Here is a 16,674-nt window from a genome sequence, read left to right as displayed (position 1 = left end):
TCAGCCATGCTCATCTCCGTGGGAGAAATAAAGTCTGTACAGCCTGCCCTGGAAACACTCTGCTAGGTGGTGGGATTTTTTTGGGTGGCCGGGGTGGGGTGGGGTGGGTGGGGGCAGATTCCAGAAATCCTGCTCTCTCTCCTGAACATCAAGAGGGCAGCAGAGGCAGAAGTCATTCACGTTTATTTGGGGACAGAGACATGGCCCGAGCACTAGTGTGTGTGTTGGGGTGTGGGGGGGGGCAAGGACTGTCTCCTAGCGTACGCTCAGGGACTCACTCCTGGATGTAGAGGTTGCTGGGGGCAGTGGGGTCATCTGCCGGGCGCGTCTCCACCACCACAGGCCTGGGGGAGGAAGGGGGCGGTCAGTGCAGGCCATCATCCCCTCACAGTCCTTCACCCAGCAGCCAAGGGGCTGCGCCCAGCCAAGACTGAGGGGGCCCCCGCCTCTGGGGAGGCCACAGTGAGCTGGGGAGACCCACAGGAGGCTATTTGAGGGTCCCCCCAGGAACAGATGGTGATGTTGCAACTGAAAGGGGGCTTGCGAGGCAGTTTGGTGAAGAGCGCAGGGAAGGGTGTTCTGGGCACAAGGAACAGCCTGTACAGTGGCCTTGAGGTGGAAGGGAGTCTTGGGCTTGGCTAGGGATGGCCATGCTTGGCTAGTCATCATGGATGCTACAGGGAGAAGGATGTTGTTTGCTAAGGGTTTTTCAAACAACCCCAGCCCCAACCAAAAATCAACAACAAAACTAAACTCAGTGTCATTGAGTCGATACTGACTCACAAAGACCCCAAAGGGCAGGATAGAACTGCCCCTTTGGTTTTCCAAGACTCTTTATAGGAGAACGCCTCATCTTTCTCCCTCAGAGCTGGCTGGTAGTTTTGAACTGCTGCCCTTGAGGTTGGTTAGCGTCCCAACATGTAGCCCACTATGCCACCGAGGCTCCACAAACACAAGGGAGAGAGGAAACAAGGAAAAGAGGGGGAGCGAGCAGAACTAAAAGGAAAACCTGAGGGAAAAACTTGGAGTTCTCCATCAAGAACACAATAGGTTTAAAACTGTTACAACTTCTGAGTAAAATTCTGTCCAGTTCAAAACGAAGACACCCATTTGGCTGCCATAAGGGGAAAGAACCCCAGGGGTGGAAACCAGGAGACTGAGTGAAAGATACTCCAGGCCACAGATGACAAACAGGTGACTAAGGACCCCTTGGGATGTCCCCTTCTCCCACACCCTCTGTCCTCTCCCCACTCCGGATCATACCTGGGGGAACCAAGTAGGCGGAAGGTGAGGGTGGGGTCTCTCAGTTCCTGCAGCATCTGGGGGAAAGGTATGAGTGTGTCAGCGTCTAGAAGACCCTCCCCCTCCTTAGAGGAAGTGGGGTTCCCATAAAGAGAGCAGGGGGCTGGGTGGTGGGTGGGAGGATACATGAGCACCTAGCCGGGTCCTGAAATAATCCTTACCAGGACCTCCCACCCACTCGGTGACCTCTGGCAAATGACCTAACTTCTCTGTGGGTCAGAGGACTAATCTTAGTGACTCCCTGGCAGGTGACAGGAAGGACAGGTAGAACTGAGCATCGCCAGAAGAGGAAAATGGTCACAGGAAGGTTAAGTCATTTGCTTAAGGTCATTCAGCTGGGAAACAACCCAAGGGCAGATGGGACATGCTGGTCAACACCCACTATCTCGGTCTTGATCCTGCCCCCGCCCCCGTTTTACAGATGAAGAACTGAGGCTTGGGGTGGACCCCACAGTGTCATGGCATGAGTGTCTCAGGAGACCCTGGGTTGAGGAAGGGGACCTGAACTAAGTCTGGAGGAAGCTTCTGGAAGGACTGGCAGATGGGGTGGGAGAAGAACTTACCTGGTCTGAGCCTAGCGCCCACACCTGCACTCCATGCTTCCAGAAGGCCTGGAGTCGACCCCCGACCATCGCTGGGGGGAAAGCAGTGCTTGTTATGTTGTGGAGGGGGGGAGGCGGAGTGGTCCCTGGAGCCTCTCCCTCCGACCCTGCCACCCCTGCACATACCCACGGCCTCCACGGCTTCACTCATGGGGATCTCCGGGGTGCGAAGGCCCCGGATTGGAGCCCCTTCCGGGGTTACCAGCTTTAGGGAGCCTGTGATGGAGCAAAAACAAAAAACAAAACAACGATGTAAAGAGCTGTGGACAGAAAATGGTGATGGCAACAAATGTAAAAGATGCTTGATACAATGGACGGACAGATGGACGGACGGATGGATGGATGGATGGATGGATGGATGGATGGATGGATGGATGGATGGGTGGGTGGATGGATGGATGGATTGTGATAAGAGTTGTAGGAGACCCCAATAAAGTGATCTTAAAAAAAAAGCTGTGGATGGGGCTTAGAGGGACAGTGTGGAGGGGGCGGGACAGCCTGGAAACGCTCATTAAGAGGCGTGGGGAGGAGCTTCTTACCGTCCATCAAAACCATGACCATGTCTTCCTCCACCTGCGTCACCTGCACGGGTCCCTTGTGCTCTGTTTGGGAGAAAGGGACTCCAGGACCCATCTCTCCTCACAAGAAGGCCAGTCACTCAAATAAAAAAGCCTCTCTTTTCCCCAACACGGCTGCCAAGACCCGCTCACCACCCAGGCCCCGCCCCTTCATCACCTAACTTTTTAATCAGACCGAACTGGCTGGCCAGCGGGGCAGGGGTCGCTAGGAGTGCAATTGACTCAATGGCCAGGGCTTGGACACACAAGCCCCACCCCCTTCTCACCAACGCTTGGCCGAAGCCCCGCCCACGCCCCTCCTCCCGATCCCTCTCACCTGTGCTCATCTCGCCCAGCCAGCAGGAGAGCTCGCCGAAGCGCACAGTGTGGAAGAGCACGGACTTGGCCTGCCGTGCGGGGCTCACGCCGATGCACACAGCGGGCAGCTCGGAGCCCGGCCGGGTCAGCAGCGCGAACACGCGCAGGGGCGAGGGCAGCGGGAACAGCACCTGCTACAGGCCGCACAGAAAGGGGCCGGCTCAGGACACGCGGGAACTTCCTAGGTTTTTCCTGTGCCCGCCTTCCTGGGAGGTGACAGCTACAAATACCGGAATGGGGTGTGTGTGTGGGGGGGGGGCTCTCAATGCCGTCGAGTCGATGCCGATTCATAGCGGCCCTATGGGGCAGGATAGAACTGCCTGTGGGTTTCCGAGACTGCGATTCTTTACGGGGAGTAGAAGGCCCGGGGAGTAGAAACCTCGTGGCTCCGGTCTGCGAACAGGAGCCCCTTGGAGTTTGGAAATGAAGGGGGGGGGGCTCAGAGGAGGTCAGGCTGTCACTTGGGGGGGGGACCTGCGTTGGCCACCTGCAAGGTCGGTGCTGGGCGCTGAGACTCCCTGGGAATTATGGTTGAGGTAGGGCTTGTGGATGAAGAGTAAGCCCGAGTGGGAGTGTGGGATTGAGAACCACAAGGAAGAAAGACGAGGCTTCTTCTCCATAAAGATTTACAGTCTTGGAAAGCCACCGAATCAATTCGATTCTGCCCTATAGGGTCGCTGGATGGCAGTGAGTTTGCGTGTTTGTTTTTGGTGTGAGTTTAGGGCTAAGTGCAGCCTGCGAAAGACAGTCGGTCATCCAGCAGAGGTGGAAGGTCGGCAGGGCTATAGGATGGCTGAGCGGGGCTTTGGGGTGAAGGGGCGGGGCCTCAGGTAAAGGCTTGGCTTCATAGCGCTCAATGCACCAAGGTAAAAGGTGGGCGGGCCCTAGCCGGACCCCTACCCGGACGTGCAGGAACTTGTTCATGGGCTGGTACCACTGGAGCAGGACCACTGACGTCTCCAAGGCCCCGCACAGGAACGGGCCCCCGGAGCTCGCCCCTTCCGCTAAGTGAGAGGAAAGGAAAGGGTAGGGCCAGTCTTTTTCCCTCCCCTCCCCTCCGCCAAGGCTCTGGTTCCCAACCACCCCCACACCCAGGCTCCAGTCACCAGGTCCCAACCGCACCCTTCTCTGGTGGCTGCAGCCTCCAGCTGCAGCACCCCGAACCCAGCCCGCCCTCCCATGCTCACACCCGCAAGCGGGGTCTCACCCACACAACACGCCCGGCAGCCTTTTGTGTCCTGGATCTTGGTGGAGACCATGTTTTTCCTGCAGAAGGACAGTGGCATGAGCAGGGGAGGGGCGGCCTTAGGGATGACCTCAGGGGTCTGTGGGGACATGGGACATTACTACCTGGCCAGGAACCGGTGGGGACTAATGTGAGCGATGGGGCTCCCTGCGCGGTTCTCTTTCCGATCCAGCAGGCCCAGGATGCTATGCGAATACAGCTGCGGGTTCTTTCCTGTAGGGTGTGTGGAAGGTGCGGGGAGCAAGTGGTTATAGAAGCTACGATGCCCCCCTTTCCTCCAGCCTTAGCTAGGGATGAAACTTCTGGGACGGCTGCCAGTCCCAACATTTGAATCCATCCCTTTCCTTTGGACCTAGGGTGCAAACAGAGGCCCCTGAGTTTCCCCAATCACTAGTGAGAACCCACTCCGAGGGGCCATGAAAGACAGGCCCCCAAATCCGCTTCCAAAGAGCATTGTCTTGAAAACCCAGTTCCCCTCTGCATACACGGAGTCGCAGCAGCCAGAGTCCAGCAAAACCCACCCAACTGCCATTGTGCTTGGTGACTAACTAAAAGGTTGGAGGGCAGAGGCCAGCCAGGACCTCCTTGGACAAAAGGCCTGGTGATGGGCTTCAGACAGACCATCCACAGAAACCCCCTGGGAGTGCGTTTCCCCTCCCACACACACGGGGGCGCCAGGCGTTGGGATAACCTGTCTCCACTGCTTTCCTCGGAGACTGGCCACCGAGTTTGGCTAACAGTGGGGATGTTTGATAAGTTCTTGAATGTAAAAATGCTCTGGACTGTGAACTCTCGCGTAATTCACAATAAAAAAGTTTATTTTAAGGGGGGGGCTGTTGAAATGGTTAACATGTATGGGTTGTGATAAGAGCTCCATGAGACGCCGATAAAATGATTTTTTTAAACTTAGGAATAAACACAAGCAAGTTCTGTATGTTAAAAAAATGTATAGACTTACATGGGGGAAATGTCTATAAACAATAGCTTCCTTTTTTATATCTTAATAAAGATTTTTATGGTTTTGTAGCAATAAACTGTTAACACTTAACTAGGCAGATACTATTAAACACATTGTATCAGTTAAAGAAGAAACATCTCAAGATGGCTAATAGCTCCCAGACACCTGCCATCAAGTCGAAGCCGCCTCCTAGCAACTCTCCGGGTCAAGGTTTGCAAGACTGTCACTCTTTACAGGAGCAGAGAGTCTCATCTTTCTCCCTCTGAGCAGTGAGTGGTTTCAAACTGCTGGCCTTGCTCAGCACGGAACCACCGCGCCACCTGGGCTCTTCAAGATGGCTAATAATATGTCAACTTGACTAACCCAGTGATTTGACCCAGCACTAGACGAGTTGCTACTTTGTAATGTGCTGTGATACAATTGCCTTCCATCATGTAATAGAACATAAGGGTCTCTTCTGTAACAACGTTATCCACCCATCAGTTGAAAGGAGAGTCCCTTAGGGCGTGGTCTGCCTTCAGACTACAGACAAGTTGGCAGAAGTGACTTCAAAACTGATGTGAGGATGGGGGTGATTGTGAGCCCCATTTTACAGACGGGGAAATGGAGGTTCACCGACTGACCTCAAGTCCATTCTTTTTTTGCTAGCCCTACCTCAAGTCCATTCTGAGTCCTAGCAGTGACCCTCTAAGATGGTCAGGGCTGTCCTGGTAAGAGGTGGATGGGATTGAAATGGCAGACTCTCTGAAGGCGGCCTGAGGCTTGGATGCTGTGCCCACCCACTGCCCCACTCCGGGCCTCCTGCCCTCGCGCCCCGCCTCTCCTCCCTAACCCACAGCAGACCTGACAGAGACACGAGCACGTTGTTGATGGAGTACATCCAGGTGGTCCGGCTAGGGAAGAGCTGCAGAGAGAGGAGGGGCTCCTGTGAAACCCCTGGACCCCAAACTCCGCCCCTCTGCCCGCCCCTGCCTTGGGTGCAGCCCCTCACCATCTCCAGCGTGGCCTCCTGGTCATTCCGGTTCAGGGTGAAAATCCCTTCCTCTGCCCCCAGCAGCAGGTACTGGTCTGGGGGAAGACATACTGGGTCACTGGGACCTGCCTCATCCTGGGGGCTGGCCTGGCCCCAACATTTGCGCTGCTGGGGGCCTCTGGTCTGGAATTCTTATCCATGCCTCCAGCTCACCTAGTCTCTGTTCCCCCAAACTGGACCTCCAACCGTGACCCGGTCCCTTCACCTGGGCTTCTCGCCGCCTGCTTCTGACCCACCCTGCCCCCCACATTTCGGTGGTCCCTCCATCTCTGACCTGCAAATCCTGGTCTGCTGTGTCCTCAGTTCTGAGCCCACACTCAGAGCCCCTCTGCCCCCGAAATAACCCGCTCACAGTAAGCTACACCATGGGGCCTTCTCTCCCTGCCCAGCTCTGGTCTTGCTGCTCAGACACCCCCAGATAGGACTTCTTCTGCTCACTGGGACTCCCCACATGGTGGTCCTGTTTCCCCCTCACTGCCTCTGTCCCCACAAACTCCGGCCTTTGCTACTACCTTCTGAGCCCCAAACTTTAGCCCCAGAATGCTCAGCCCTGCTTCCCAAATACTAATTCCCCAAGTCCCTTGCTGTCCGCCTTCTTGTGCCCCACATTGTGGTTTGTCTCTCAAATGTGGAGGCCCAAGCCCTTCGTGTTTCTTAATTGTCGGTCTTGAGTTGATCGGTACCCATTCTTTCTCTTCACCCACCTTTCCCTCTGCCCTGCCTTGCTTTTGCCACCCGCTCCCACCAGGCCCTCCCTGGCCCCTCCCGGGCTTTGCTCTTCCCTGCAGCCTCTGCCCCATCGCACCCCCCACCCTGCCGGCTCTCCTGAAGGGCCACCTTTGGTGGAAGGGTGCGTCCAGGCGGCTGTGCTGTGGATCCGGAGGGGGCAGCCATTGAACAGCTTCACAAGGTGCGCACATCCCTGGGCAATGCAGCAGACACAACCGTGTCCAGCAAAAGCGGGCAGAGGACAGGAAGGGACAGCTCATGAGATGAGAGACAGAATAGTTCAACTCCTGTGTCTGTCCCCTCAAAGGCATGTGGCCTTGGGCAAGTCCTTTACCTTCTCTGTCCCTCAATCAGGGAGCCCTGATGCTCTACTGAGTTATGCATTGGGCTGCTAACCGCAAGGCCAGCGGTTCAAAACCACCAGCCGCTCTGAGGGAGAGAGATGAGGCTCTCTACTGCTGTAAAGAGTTACAGCCCAGGGAGCCCACAGGGCCAGTTCCACCCTCTCCTATGGGGTCTCTGTGAGTCAGAATGGACTCGCTGCAGGGAGGGTGTTTTGGTGCCTCAATTTCCCCAGATACTAGGTAAGGGCTAATATCTACTTCCATGATATTGTGGCACTGTGTGAAGATGGGGGGCTCTGTGTGTGGCACCGAGGAATTGGCAACAAATGCCAGGGATGGCTAAGCTTTTTCTCCCACTTCCTGCCAGGCAACCCCCTTGCCCCCCAAGTCCCATCCAGAGGGGTACAATCCTCACCTTCTTCCTCATCTTTTCTTTCTTGGGGGGTAGCCGTGGAGGCCGGTCAGGCTCTTGGGGGGCTGGGTTCCAGAGTGAAGGTTCTGGGAGGGGTGGGAGAAAATTAGTCCTGTGGAGCCCCTATAAGCCCTCCATTTCCCAAGCCTGCTCCATTACCTGAATAGGCGGTGAGGTGGGGACCACAGGTAGCCGGGGGAAGCCCAAGGCGGGGCGTGCGTGGGGGAGGTCCACTCGCACACCGGACCAGCACGCCTGGGCTCAGCTGCCCCTCACCCCCAGGCTCCCCACATCCCTCGTCCGATGGAGAACGGAACTTGGGCTTTGGGGGAAAGGACAGAATGAGAGGGAGGGGCACCTCAACAAGTCTGTGAGAAATTGGAATAAAAAGATCCTGGAGTTTTCCCAGACTTGGGGGTGATCTCAGAGAGGAGGCACCCTGACCTCCCATCTTTGGCAGAACTGACACCCAGAAGTAGCCCTTACTACCGCCCCCCCCCCCCCCCGTCACCTATTCCCCAAACTCAACCCCCTACTCTGTAAGCTCCAGGCTCCTGGGTCTCTGTAAGTCCAGGGATACCACTCCCAGTACTCCCCAGGCCAGGACCCTCGTCTCTGGCCCTCCAGGGACTTGGAGTCTCCGCTCCACAGCCTGAGAAGCCCCAGCTCCTGGCTCAGGGCCTTACCTTGGGGGGCAGCGGAGGAGGTGTGTCCTCTGCAGGGGTGGGGCTGAAACACAAAGATGGGATAAGCAGGCGTGGGGTGTCTGGGGGCAGAGGACTGGAGTGGGGGGTCAGGAAAGGTGGGGAGGGCGTGCTTGGGTCTGGGCTGGAGTGGTGACATCGGTGACAAGAGCAGTGGCATGGCTGGATAGTGAGGCTTAGAAGGCATCAGGCCTGGGCTGGGCCCTTCAATCTACTAGCTTCTAGAGCAGTGGTCCTCAACCTTCCTAGAGCACTGACTCTTTCAGACAGCTCCTCATGTGGTGGGGACCCCGCAACCAGAAAATTAGTTTCGTTGCTGCTTCATCACTGTCATTTTGCTACTGTTAGGAATCGGGCGACCTCTGTGAAAGGGTCATTCGACCTCCTCCCCCAAAGGGGTCGAGACCCACAGGTTCAGAACCGCTGCTCTAATAAGAAACCAGGCCCTGTGGGTGGGGCTCCCTGCAGAAGGAAGATGGTGCAGGCCGGAGGCCTGGGCTGACTGGCAGGGTCGAGGGTTGGCTCTGGGGCTGAGGGTCTAGCCCTGGAAAAATGTCTCCCAAGCCAAACTCAGTCTGAAGTTGGGGAGAATGCAAGAAACAGGAGGGCCCTGGAGCTCGGGCTGAGGTCTAGGTGTGGCTGGGCGCTGGAGCCCCGCTGGGGGCAGCCAGTATGGCTGATGGCTCATGACTGATTTGGAAGGTTGGGAGAGGAAGCTCAGGATATTCTGGAAGGAAATGGGATTAGGTCTCGGGTAAAGGGCAAGAAGAGATGAAGTGTGTGTGTGTGGGCGTGGGTGGGTGGTGGTCTGTCGGGTCAAAGGTCATACATGACGGTGACAGGAAAGTGGGCTTGGGGTTGGGGATGAAAGTAGGTAGGAGCTGAAGTTGTCGGGTGTGGGGATGAAGGAAGGTGGTGACTGCCTTGGGGGCCCAGGGCGGGTCTGGGGTGGGAGGGAAGCGTGGGTCAAGGCGGGTCAGAAGGAAGCTGGGGGAGGGGTGGGGGAGGCCAGGGCCCCTCGTACATGTCCACGTCGTCATAATCATCCTCAGACTCTGACAGGGGCTGCCTGGAGGACAAGCACAGGCGTCAGGGGGCTCCACATCCACCCCAGCCCCCACCCCTGCACCCCCCAGGGGAGGGGACCCTGACCTGGGACTGCTGCTCCTGCTGTCTCCGGTGGGCTGGCAGAGAATCTGTGGGTTACAGAGCTCATCGGCCATGGCGGTGGGGACGGGGAGGGCGCCTGGGGTGGCCGAGGGGAGGCGTCTCATGGTGTGGGTTGGCGGTCTGGGCTCGGCTGCCCTCAGCCTTCGGAACTCCAGGTGACGCCCTTGGGAGGTGGTGAGAGAAGTTATCAAGCCAGGCCCGGGGGAGGGAGGGAGAGGGGGCAGCCACACATGCACTGTAAAGATGACTTGGGAACCCAGAGAGTTTGGGGTGGAGTCCGAGCCATAGAGAGAAGTTGGGTTGGAGACCGGGTCATGGAGAGAGTTTGGAGTGGAGTCTGGGCCACAGAGATTGGAATGACCTTGGATGGCTGATTTTAGGGGGTCAGGGAGGTGGGGCTCACAGTGGTTACAAAGGGGCAGGAGGTCTTTGGGGGCTGCAGGGGAAGTGATGGGGTGAACCTCTGGGGTCTGCTCAGCCCTCAGCAATTGGGACCGAGATTTCTCGAGTCTCTCTTTGAGTCAGGGTGGTGATTTGGTGGGGCGGGCGCTCGCGGGGCCTGGATACAGCTCAGGGAGGTGCAGGGTCTCCTCATCGCTATGTGGGTCAGGTGGTGAAGAGGGTCAGGCAGTGACAGGGGCCTCAGGATCTATCAAAGGGTCAGCTGTCCCCAAGGGTAAGGATGATCTACTTACGACTGCAGTCAGCATCGGGGATCCCCAGAGAGCTGGACCGATGGGTGGACCGGATCCGCCGGGGGATGGCAGGGGGTACCTGGGCCAATGGCCAGCCGCGTCAGGACTCAAGGTCCCCAAGAGCCTGCCACCACCCTGTGGGCCCGGCCTGAAGCTTCCTCCCATAATGTTCTGTGTACATAGCCCCCTACCCCTCCTCCTCCTGTGAGTCAAGGGAGGCCAGTGTGTCCCCAAGTGGGTAGTGCAACACCGGGGGTGGGGGGGGGCGGTGCTGGCACTTTCCAGGGAGCTACCAAAGCAAATGCCTGCACTTTGTCCTCAGGAGCCCTGGTGACATAGTAGTGGTTACCCTGGGCTGCAATCTGCAAGGTCAGCAGTTCAAAACCAACCAGCCTTTCTTCGGGAGAAAGCTGAGGCTTTCTACTCCTGTAAACGGTTACAGGCTCTGACACTCAGAGGGGCAGCTCAACGCCGAGCCTGCATCATGGCCTGCACCAGGGGTGGGTAAGAGGCTCTCTCTGGATGTGCACGGAAGTACTAAAGGGCAATGGAGACATTGTAAAGGCTGCTATTCAGACAAGGGCAACTTCATTTGTTTGTAAGATGCAGCTTTATGGCTCTGGAATGATGTTCAAACAGTTGGGAGGGGCAGGATTGCTCTTCTGTCTCCAAAGTTTGCCCACCCCTGACCTAGAAGACAAAAGTGTTTCATGGCCAGAGGGTGTGCTGAGTCCCTGAAACACAGGTGGTAGGTGATGACATCGCTTAGGACCCTGTGTCATGGCGGCAGGACTACACTGCTTTGTTGGCCAGGGCTCCCTCACCTCAGGTTCCTCGTCCTCAGTCTCCCCGCCAGGAAGCCCCTTCCCTGGGTTCCTCAGTTTGTCCAGAAGGTCCAGGATCAGGCTTCGGTTAAGCCCAGGCTGCGACACCAGTTGATGCTGGGGAGGGACAGAGGTCAGTCAAAGGAGGGGGGTCGAATCCCCAGGATCAGCCTCAAGGAATCTGGTGGGAAGGGGGCGCCAAGTGAGCCTGTGGGCAAGGCTTCTGGAGAATGCAGACACTTGGGAATGCTGAGCAGAGACCTGGCGGCCCACAGCCCACCTGGGGAGCGAGGTGTACTCTGAGCTACTGGGTCACGCACTCATGGTGGGGACCAACCTGATGGCGGGTGACAACCGAGAGTTTAAAGGGCCCCCGAGCATTTGTGGGAGGAAGCGACTGACTCCCAGGGAGTTGAGGGAGGCCCTGAGCAGTTCTGTGGGTGGCACAAGTTTGGGGGGGTTTCCTCAGAGAGGGGAGGTTTTACACTGAGCATCTTGGTGGCACTCGGTCGTTTCTTGGGGTTCTTGGTAAGGGTGACTTTGATAAAGTTGTGGAAAGCCGCTGACCTGGGGAGAGAGCAGGCCAGTTCTGGAGCGAGGCGCCCTCCCCCCACCAACCCCCAAGAGGCCTGCCAACCTCAGCCCAAGCCGTCCTGGCTTTGCCCGCCACTTTGCCTCCCATCTCACCATCTGCCCTTCTCCTTCAGTCGTGGGGGCTGGTACCCGCTCTTGGTCATTAGGAAGAGCACTCTGGAAGGGTAGGGCAGGATGGGCACATGAGCCCGCAGCCCCATCTGGGGGAGGTCAGACCTCAAGGCACCAGGGGTCCCCAGCCCCTCCCAGAAGGCCCAAGGCAGGATGGGAAGGGCGCCGCCTCTGGGGCAGGAGGCCAGGTGGCAGTGTGGGCAGGCTTTCTGGCTTGGGAGAACCCTGGGGTCTCAGACTGGGTTTGAGGAGGGGGTGGTCTCTTACAGGGGAATCCCAATGTGGGGAGGTTTCGGGTCAGGCCTGAGTGGGGTCTAGGGGATGTGTGGGGCGCCCGACACCTACCGGAGAGGGTGCACATCGAAGAGTGGGGGCTGCAGCTCAGCTAGCTCGATGGCTGTGATGCCCAGGGACCAGATGTCACACAGCTCATTGTAGCCCCCCTTCAGGGCCACAGCGGCCACCTCTGGAGCCATCCTGGGGGCACAGAGGGAAGAGGCAGGGGAAACAAGGGAAGGGATCTCAGGCGCTGGGAGTTGGGGGCAGAGAGAGACCCAGAGAAGCAGAAGGGGCAAGGGTGGTGTGAGATGTGGTAGACAGGGCCTGGTGGGAAGAGAAGCAATAGAGGGAGAGGCAGAGGTGGCGAGCCAGAGAGAGCTGGCTGAAGATTGGCAGGAACAAGGAGGAAGGGACAGGGAGAGACCATGGAGAAGCCCTGGCACACACACACCCTCACTCCCCACCCTCCACCCCACCCCAAGAGTGAGGCCAAGAAGGACAGGGCACGCTGAAGAGAGACTGAGCTGGGGAAGCAACCGGGAAGGTGAAAGTGATTCTCAGCTGATCCACTGCCTCACCCCAACCCGGACCTCCAGCTGCCCCCCCCTACCCCCCCCCGGGTGCCCCCACCCCAAGCAGCACTCACCAGTAGGGGGTCCCAATGAAAGAGAGCCTTCGGGCCAGGGTTGCCCCAATCTGGGCTGAGATGCCAAAGTCAGCTGGAAGCGGGGGGGTGGGGGGAGAGTAGTGACTTAGGGTCTCCCCTCCATCAACGCAGCACCCCCTCCCCCCACCAACCCCAACACAGACGTCTTCCCAGCCCACTCACCAAGTCGGACCTCTCCAGCATCATTGATGAGGATGTTGGCTCCCTAAACAGGTGGCGGGAGCGTGTCAGAGGCTGTCAGAGATAAACCTCCCCCCCTATAGCCCAGCCCAGCTCTGGGCCTACTGCCCTGCAGCTCAATACCAGCTACCAGCGTGTTTCCAGAGCCCCAGGTGCCAACTGCCCCCCCGCTACCCGCCCCTGCGCCCTGGGAGAGCCGGGGAGCCCCTGGACCTCAGAACAGCACCTTGATGTCTCGGTGTATCTTCTTCTGGGAATGCAGATAGGCCAGTCCCTGGGGAGAGGGGTGGTGCCCGCAGCTGTGAGTGTGGGGAGTGGGGAGCAGGGCCCTGCCCCCCATTCAGCGGTGCCCGCCCCCCCATGGCCTCCCCTTACCTGGAGCACTTCTCGGCAGACATAGCTAACCTGGAGCTCCGACAGCGGGCCTGTCACTGCAAAGGTGGTACAGCCCCAGCACAGGGTGAAGTGGGCGACCCTGGACCCTCCCCCCCCCCAGACTGGGAGGGATGGTGCCCCAGGGCAAGGGGGTGCAGGATGGTACAAGGGGAAGGGGGAGGGCTGGTTGGCAACAAAGAGGCAGGGAGGCCAGAGGGACTCAGGGCCCAGTGGAACTGATTCATGGAGCTGACTGTAATGAAGAAGCCAGAGGCAGGATTGTGGGTGCAGCTGAGGTAGGAGGGGTGGTACGAGGACACCTGTGACAGAAAGGGGCTCCCTGCCGGCCTGGAAAGACCAATCCAGTGGGGAAGGCAGAGAGGAAAGGGGAAACTCGAGTAGGGCAGGCCAGGAGGACTCCCGTGGGAGGACTCCAGTCCCACGAGATGAGGACAGGCCACGAGGGAGGTGCAAGATAAAAAGCAAGAAGCAAAGGAACCCCGGGAAAGAGAGGGAGACCAGAAGGCCTTCCAGTGGTTGGGAAGGCTTCCCTGAGGAGCCGGCAGGTGCAGGGCAGGCAGGGTACATGGCAGGGTGCAGGCCCAGAGGAGGGAGCCTGTCTGAGGAGTGTGGGTGGGCGGATTCGGGGTAGAGGAAAGTGTAGGTGGCGAGGTCAGGCTCGTGGGCCCCCGATAAGGCCTTGGGCTTCTCTCTGGAGGGAAATGGGAGCGGCAGAGGGCTCTGAACCGGGGAGTGTTGTGGCCCCACACGGGGAGAGGTAGGGGGCAGGGAGACAGAAGGGCAAAGATGTGGGGGCGCTGGACCAAGAGCAAGGAATCAAAGGTCACTTCCAATGAATTCCCAGTGACCCTGGAGGACAGGGACAAAGTGCCCCTGCTGGGTGTCTGAGGCTGTGAACCTTTAGGGAAGCAGACAGCCTCCTCTTTCTCCCGGGGAGCAGCCAGTGGGTTTGAACTGCTGACCTCAGCAGCCCAGCTCCTAACTCATGAGACACACAGATGGCGGGGGGAGGGGGCGAGAGGGGAGAGGGAATAAGTAAGAGAACCAATCAAGAGATGACAGACAGACAGACAGCCCTAGTCTGACAGCCCAAGCCAGGCTCTGTGAGTCACTTCCTCCCTGTGGGCCTCAGTTTCTCCCTCTGGGGGGATTTCTGATAAAGTTAGGCAGTTGGGTGAGAAGGCGTCAGGGAGAGGGTGGAAAACAGAGGTGGGAACCAGGGAAACAGATTCTCCGGTTCTCAGAGAGAGGACAGGCAGGGGTAGAGAGAGAGGCCCAGAAACCCAGTCCCCCCACCCCACCCCCCCCAAAGTGAACCGGAAATACAGAAAGACTCAAAGGCCCGTATGAACCAGGGAATGCAGACCTGACACGGAGTCAGTGCAGTGGCAAGGCCAGGGACGGAGGAGGGGTGCAGTGTGTAAATTAGGAGACCCGAAGGCCTGCCCCAGACAGGTGTCCGTGAGACAGGAAGGGAGAGACAGGAGGTGCGAGGGTTGGATTGGAGGAATCCTGGTCCTTCCTCTCACCTTGATAGATGTCCTGGAGGGACCCAGCCCCACAGAATTCCATGCAGATCCAGAGCTTCTGCAGCCTGCCACACAAGAGTCATCATGATGGACGGCCACAGCAAGAAACCATCCTTCTGCTCAGGGGGCCCCCGGTTGGTGCCGTCTGTCTGGTTCTGGTTCAATGGGCACCCTCATAGCTGTCGCCACCTCTCAGCTCGCCTCGCCCGCCAGCACGAGGTCTCCCCTCTCCCATCACACAGATGGCAATGTGGAGGTTCGTAGGGGAGATGTGCTTGCAGGGTCAGCTAGACTCAAACCCAAATCTTGGGGCTCCACAGCCAAGACACCCCCCCCTGCTGGCCTCTGACAGTCTAGGGGACAAGGCCAAGGCTCACCGCTTAGAGAGGTTGGGAAGCGACACAGGGACCCAGGCGAGCGTTATTACCGGGGCACCTGTAGTCCTTAGTTGCGGGCAAGGGAGTTTCGGGGTTCATACCAAGAGGCAGAGGATGAAACTGAAAGACCTCCAGGGGCAGGGTGGTGTGAGGATTGGTTTTGGGGGAAGACTCAGGTTTGGAATTGAGTGACTATATGAAGGATTCAATTTGGGGGCCCTTGGGTCCGAAATGAGAGTCCTGGGCTGGGGATCAGATGTCAGAAATGGGGGTGCAAGGTTAGATGTTAGGGGTGGGGAAGGGCAGGTCATAAACGAAGGTTCAGGATTCGAGAGTGAGTTAGGAGCACCTTGGTCAGAAACTGGGGTCCAGGTTTGGGGCTCAAGTTAAGGATTCCCCGCTCAGCAATGAGACTTCCGAGTTGGAGATGAGGTTGGGGGTTGGGGGTAGCGGTGGGGGCAGGAGGGCCTGGTTCAGAAATGAGATGCCAGCATTGGAGATCACACTAGAGGCCCACTTCCGGGTTGGGGGCTCGGCTGCCTGGGTGCCCAGGCCCCGGGGGGCAGCCTCACCAGAGGTACGTCCCATGATAGGCCACAATGTTGGCATGCCGACAAGTTTTCAAGATGAGGATTTCCTTCTGTAGAGTGCAGACATCATCATCTGCATGGGGGGTGGGGGGAGAAAAGGCAGCTGCAGGAAGGGGTGTGTGGGGAGGCGACCCCAGTGTCCCAGGAGGAGGGGGAAGTAGGGAGGTAGGGGTGAAGGGGTGGGGAGGGAGCCCTGGGGTCCTCGCCTTACCAGGCTCCATCTTCACCATCTTCAAAGCCATCAGGTCCCCAGTCACCTTGTCCCGAGCCTTTTAAGGGGAAGTTGGCAGTCAGAGGGGTCCCTGGCCCACCCAAGCCCTCCTTGGCATCCTGGAAGCAAAGCCAGGCTCACTTGCTTTCCCTCCCAGGCTTCGCCCCAAAGGTCTCTGCTTTGCAGGTGGGGGGGGGGATGCAGAGACAGGCAGGGGTTTCCTCACCTTGAAAACGTCCCCATACGTGCCGCCCCCCAGCCGCTGCAGCAGGTCATAATGGTCCCGGGGGTCCCTGTTAAAGATGTCAGGATCCACGAGGTCCATCCCTGAGGGCTGGAGCTGGGCCTGCGCCCAGGGGGCCAGCAGGGCCACAGGGTTCAAATGTCTGTCGGCACCTCCTTCCCTCCCCACTCACCCTGCACCCGCCCTGCCTCCTCTGGTTGTGGCCACCCCCCTCCTCCCACTCTAGCTTCCTGCCCCAGTGCAGGGCTGTGCAACCCGCTCCTCCCCCTGTCCCCTGGGCCCTGACAGCCTGTGGGGGGCAGCTTGTATCAGGACCCAGGGGACCCCTAGGGTGTGGGCTGGATGCAAATGAGATGCGAACGATCTTAGTTATGATCTGGGGTATAGGGGGGTGCCCCACCAGCCCCTTTCTAGTTCTGAGTGGGAGAGAAAAGCCCAAGTCGGACCTCTGCTGTGTGGATGAGGGTTTGACCACCACCTGGAGGTGGCAGGTTTGCAGAGAGGGCCTGGCACATGGGGTACATACATGCATACGCCACCCA

The 16,674-nt window shown here is 58.3% G+C and overlaps 1 protein-coding gene across 1 annotated transcript; it reads right to left on the bottom strand.

Annotated features, from left to right (window-relative positions):
* Nucleotides 1-182: 182 nt before the first annotated feature.
* Nucleotides 183-16,215, bottom strand: MAP4K1 (mitogen-activated protein kinase kinase kinase kinase 1). The gene is made up of 31 exons (XM_075536809.1): nt 16,115-16,215; nt 15,889-15,946; nt 15,660-15,750; nt 14,711-14,775; nt 13,161-13,216; nt 13,012-13,059; nt 12,768-12,810; nt 12,585-12,657; nt 12,005-12,136; nt 11,642-11,704; nt 11,440-11,521; nt 10,955-11,071; nt 10,131-10,209; nt 9,534-9,598; nt 9,418-9,455; nt 9,290-9,334; nt 8,248-8,290; nt 7,721-7,883; nt 7,565-7,647; nt 6,914-6,998; nt 6,035-6,111; nt 5,887-5,947; nt 4,190-4,298; nt 4,047-4,105; nt 3,740-3,843; nt 2,799-2,973; nt 2,444-2,506; nt 2,031-2,120; nt 1,866-1,936; nt 1,264-1,319; nt 183-344 (listed from the first exon to the last, which is right to left on the bottom strand). Exons 1-31 carry the CDS (start codon nt 16,211-16,213, stop codon nt 275-277), a joined length of 2,463 nt encoding a protein of 820 aa, XP_075392924.1. The 5' UTR covers nt 16,214-16,215; the 3' UTR covers nt 183-274.
* Between the last annotated feature and the right edge of the window lie 459 nt (nt 16,216-16,674).

The sequence above is a fragment of the Tenrec ecaudatus genome, chromosome 18, assembly GCF_050624435.1.
Source record: "Tenrec ecaudatus isolate mTenEca1 chromosome 18, mTenEca1.hap1, whole genome shotgun sequence".
NCBI lineage: Eukaryota > Metazoa > Chordata > Mammalia > Afrosoricida > Tenrecidae > Tenrec > Tenrec ecaudatus.
The sequence above is the reverse complement of the archived record's forward strand: the minus strand, read 5'-3'. Positions and strand labels throughout refer to the sequence as shown.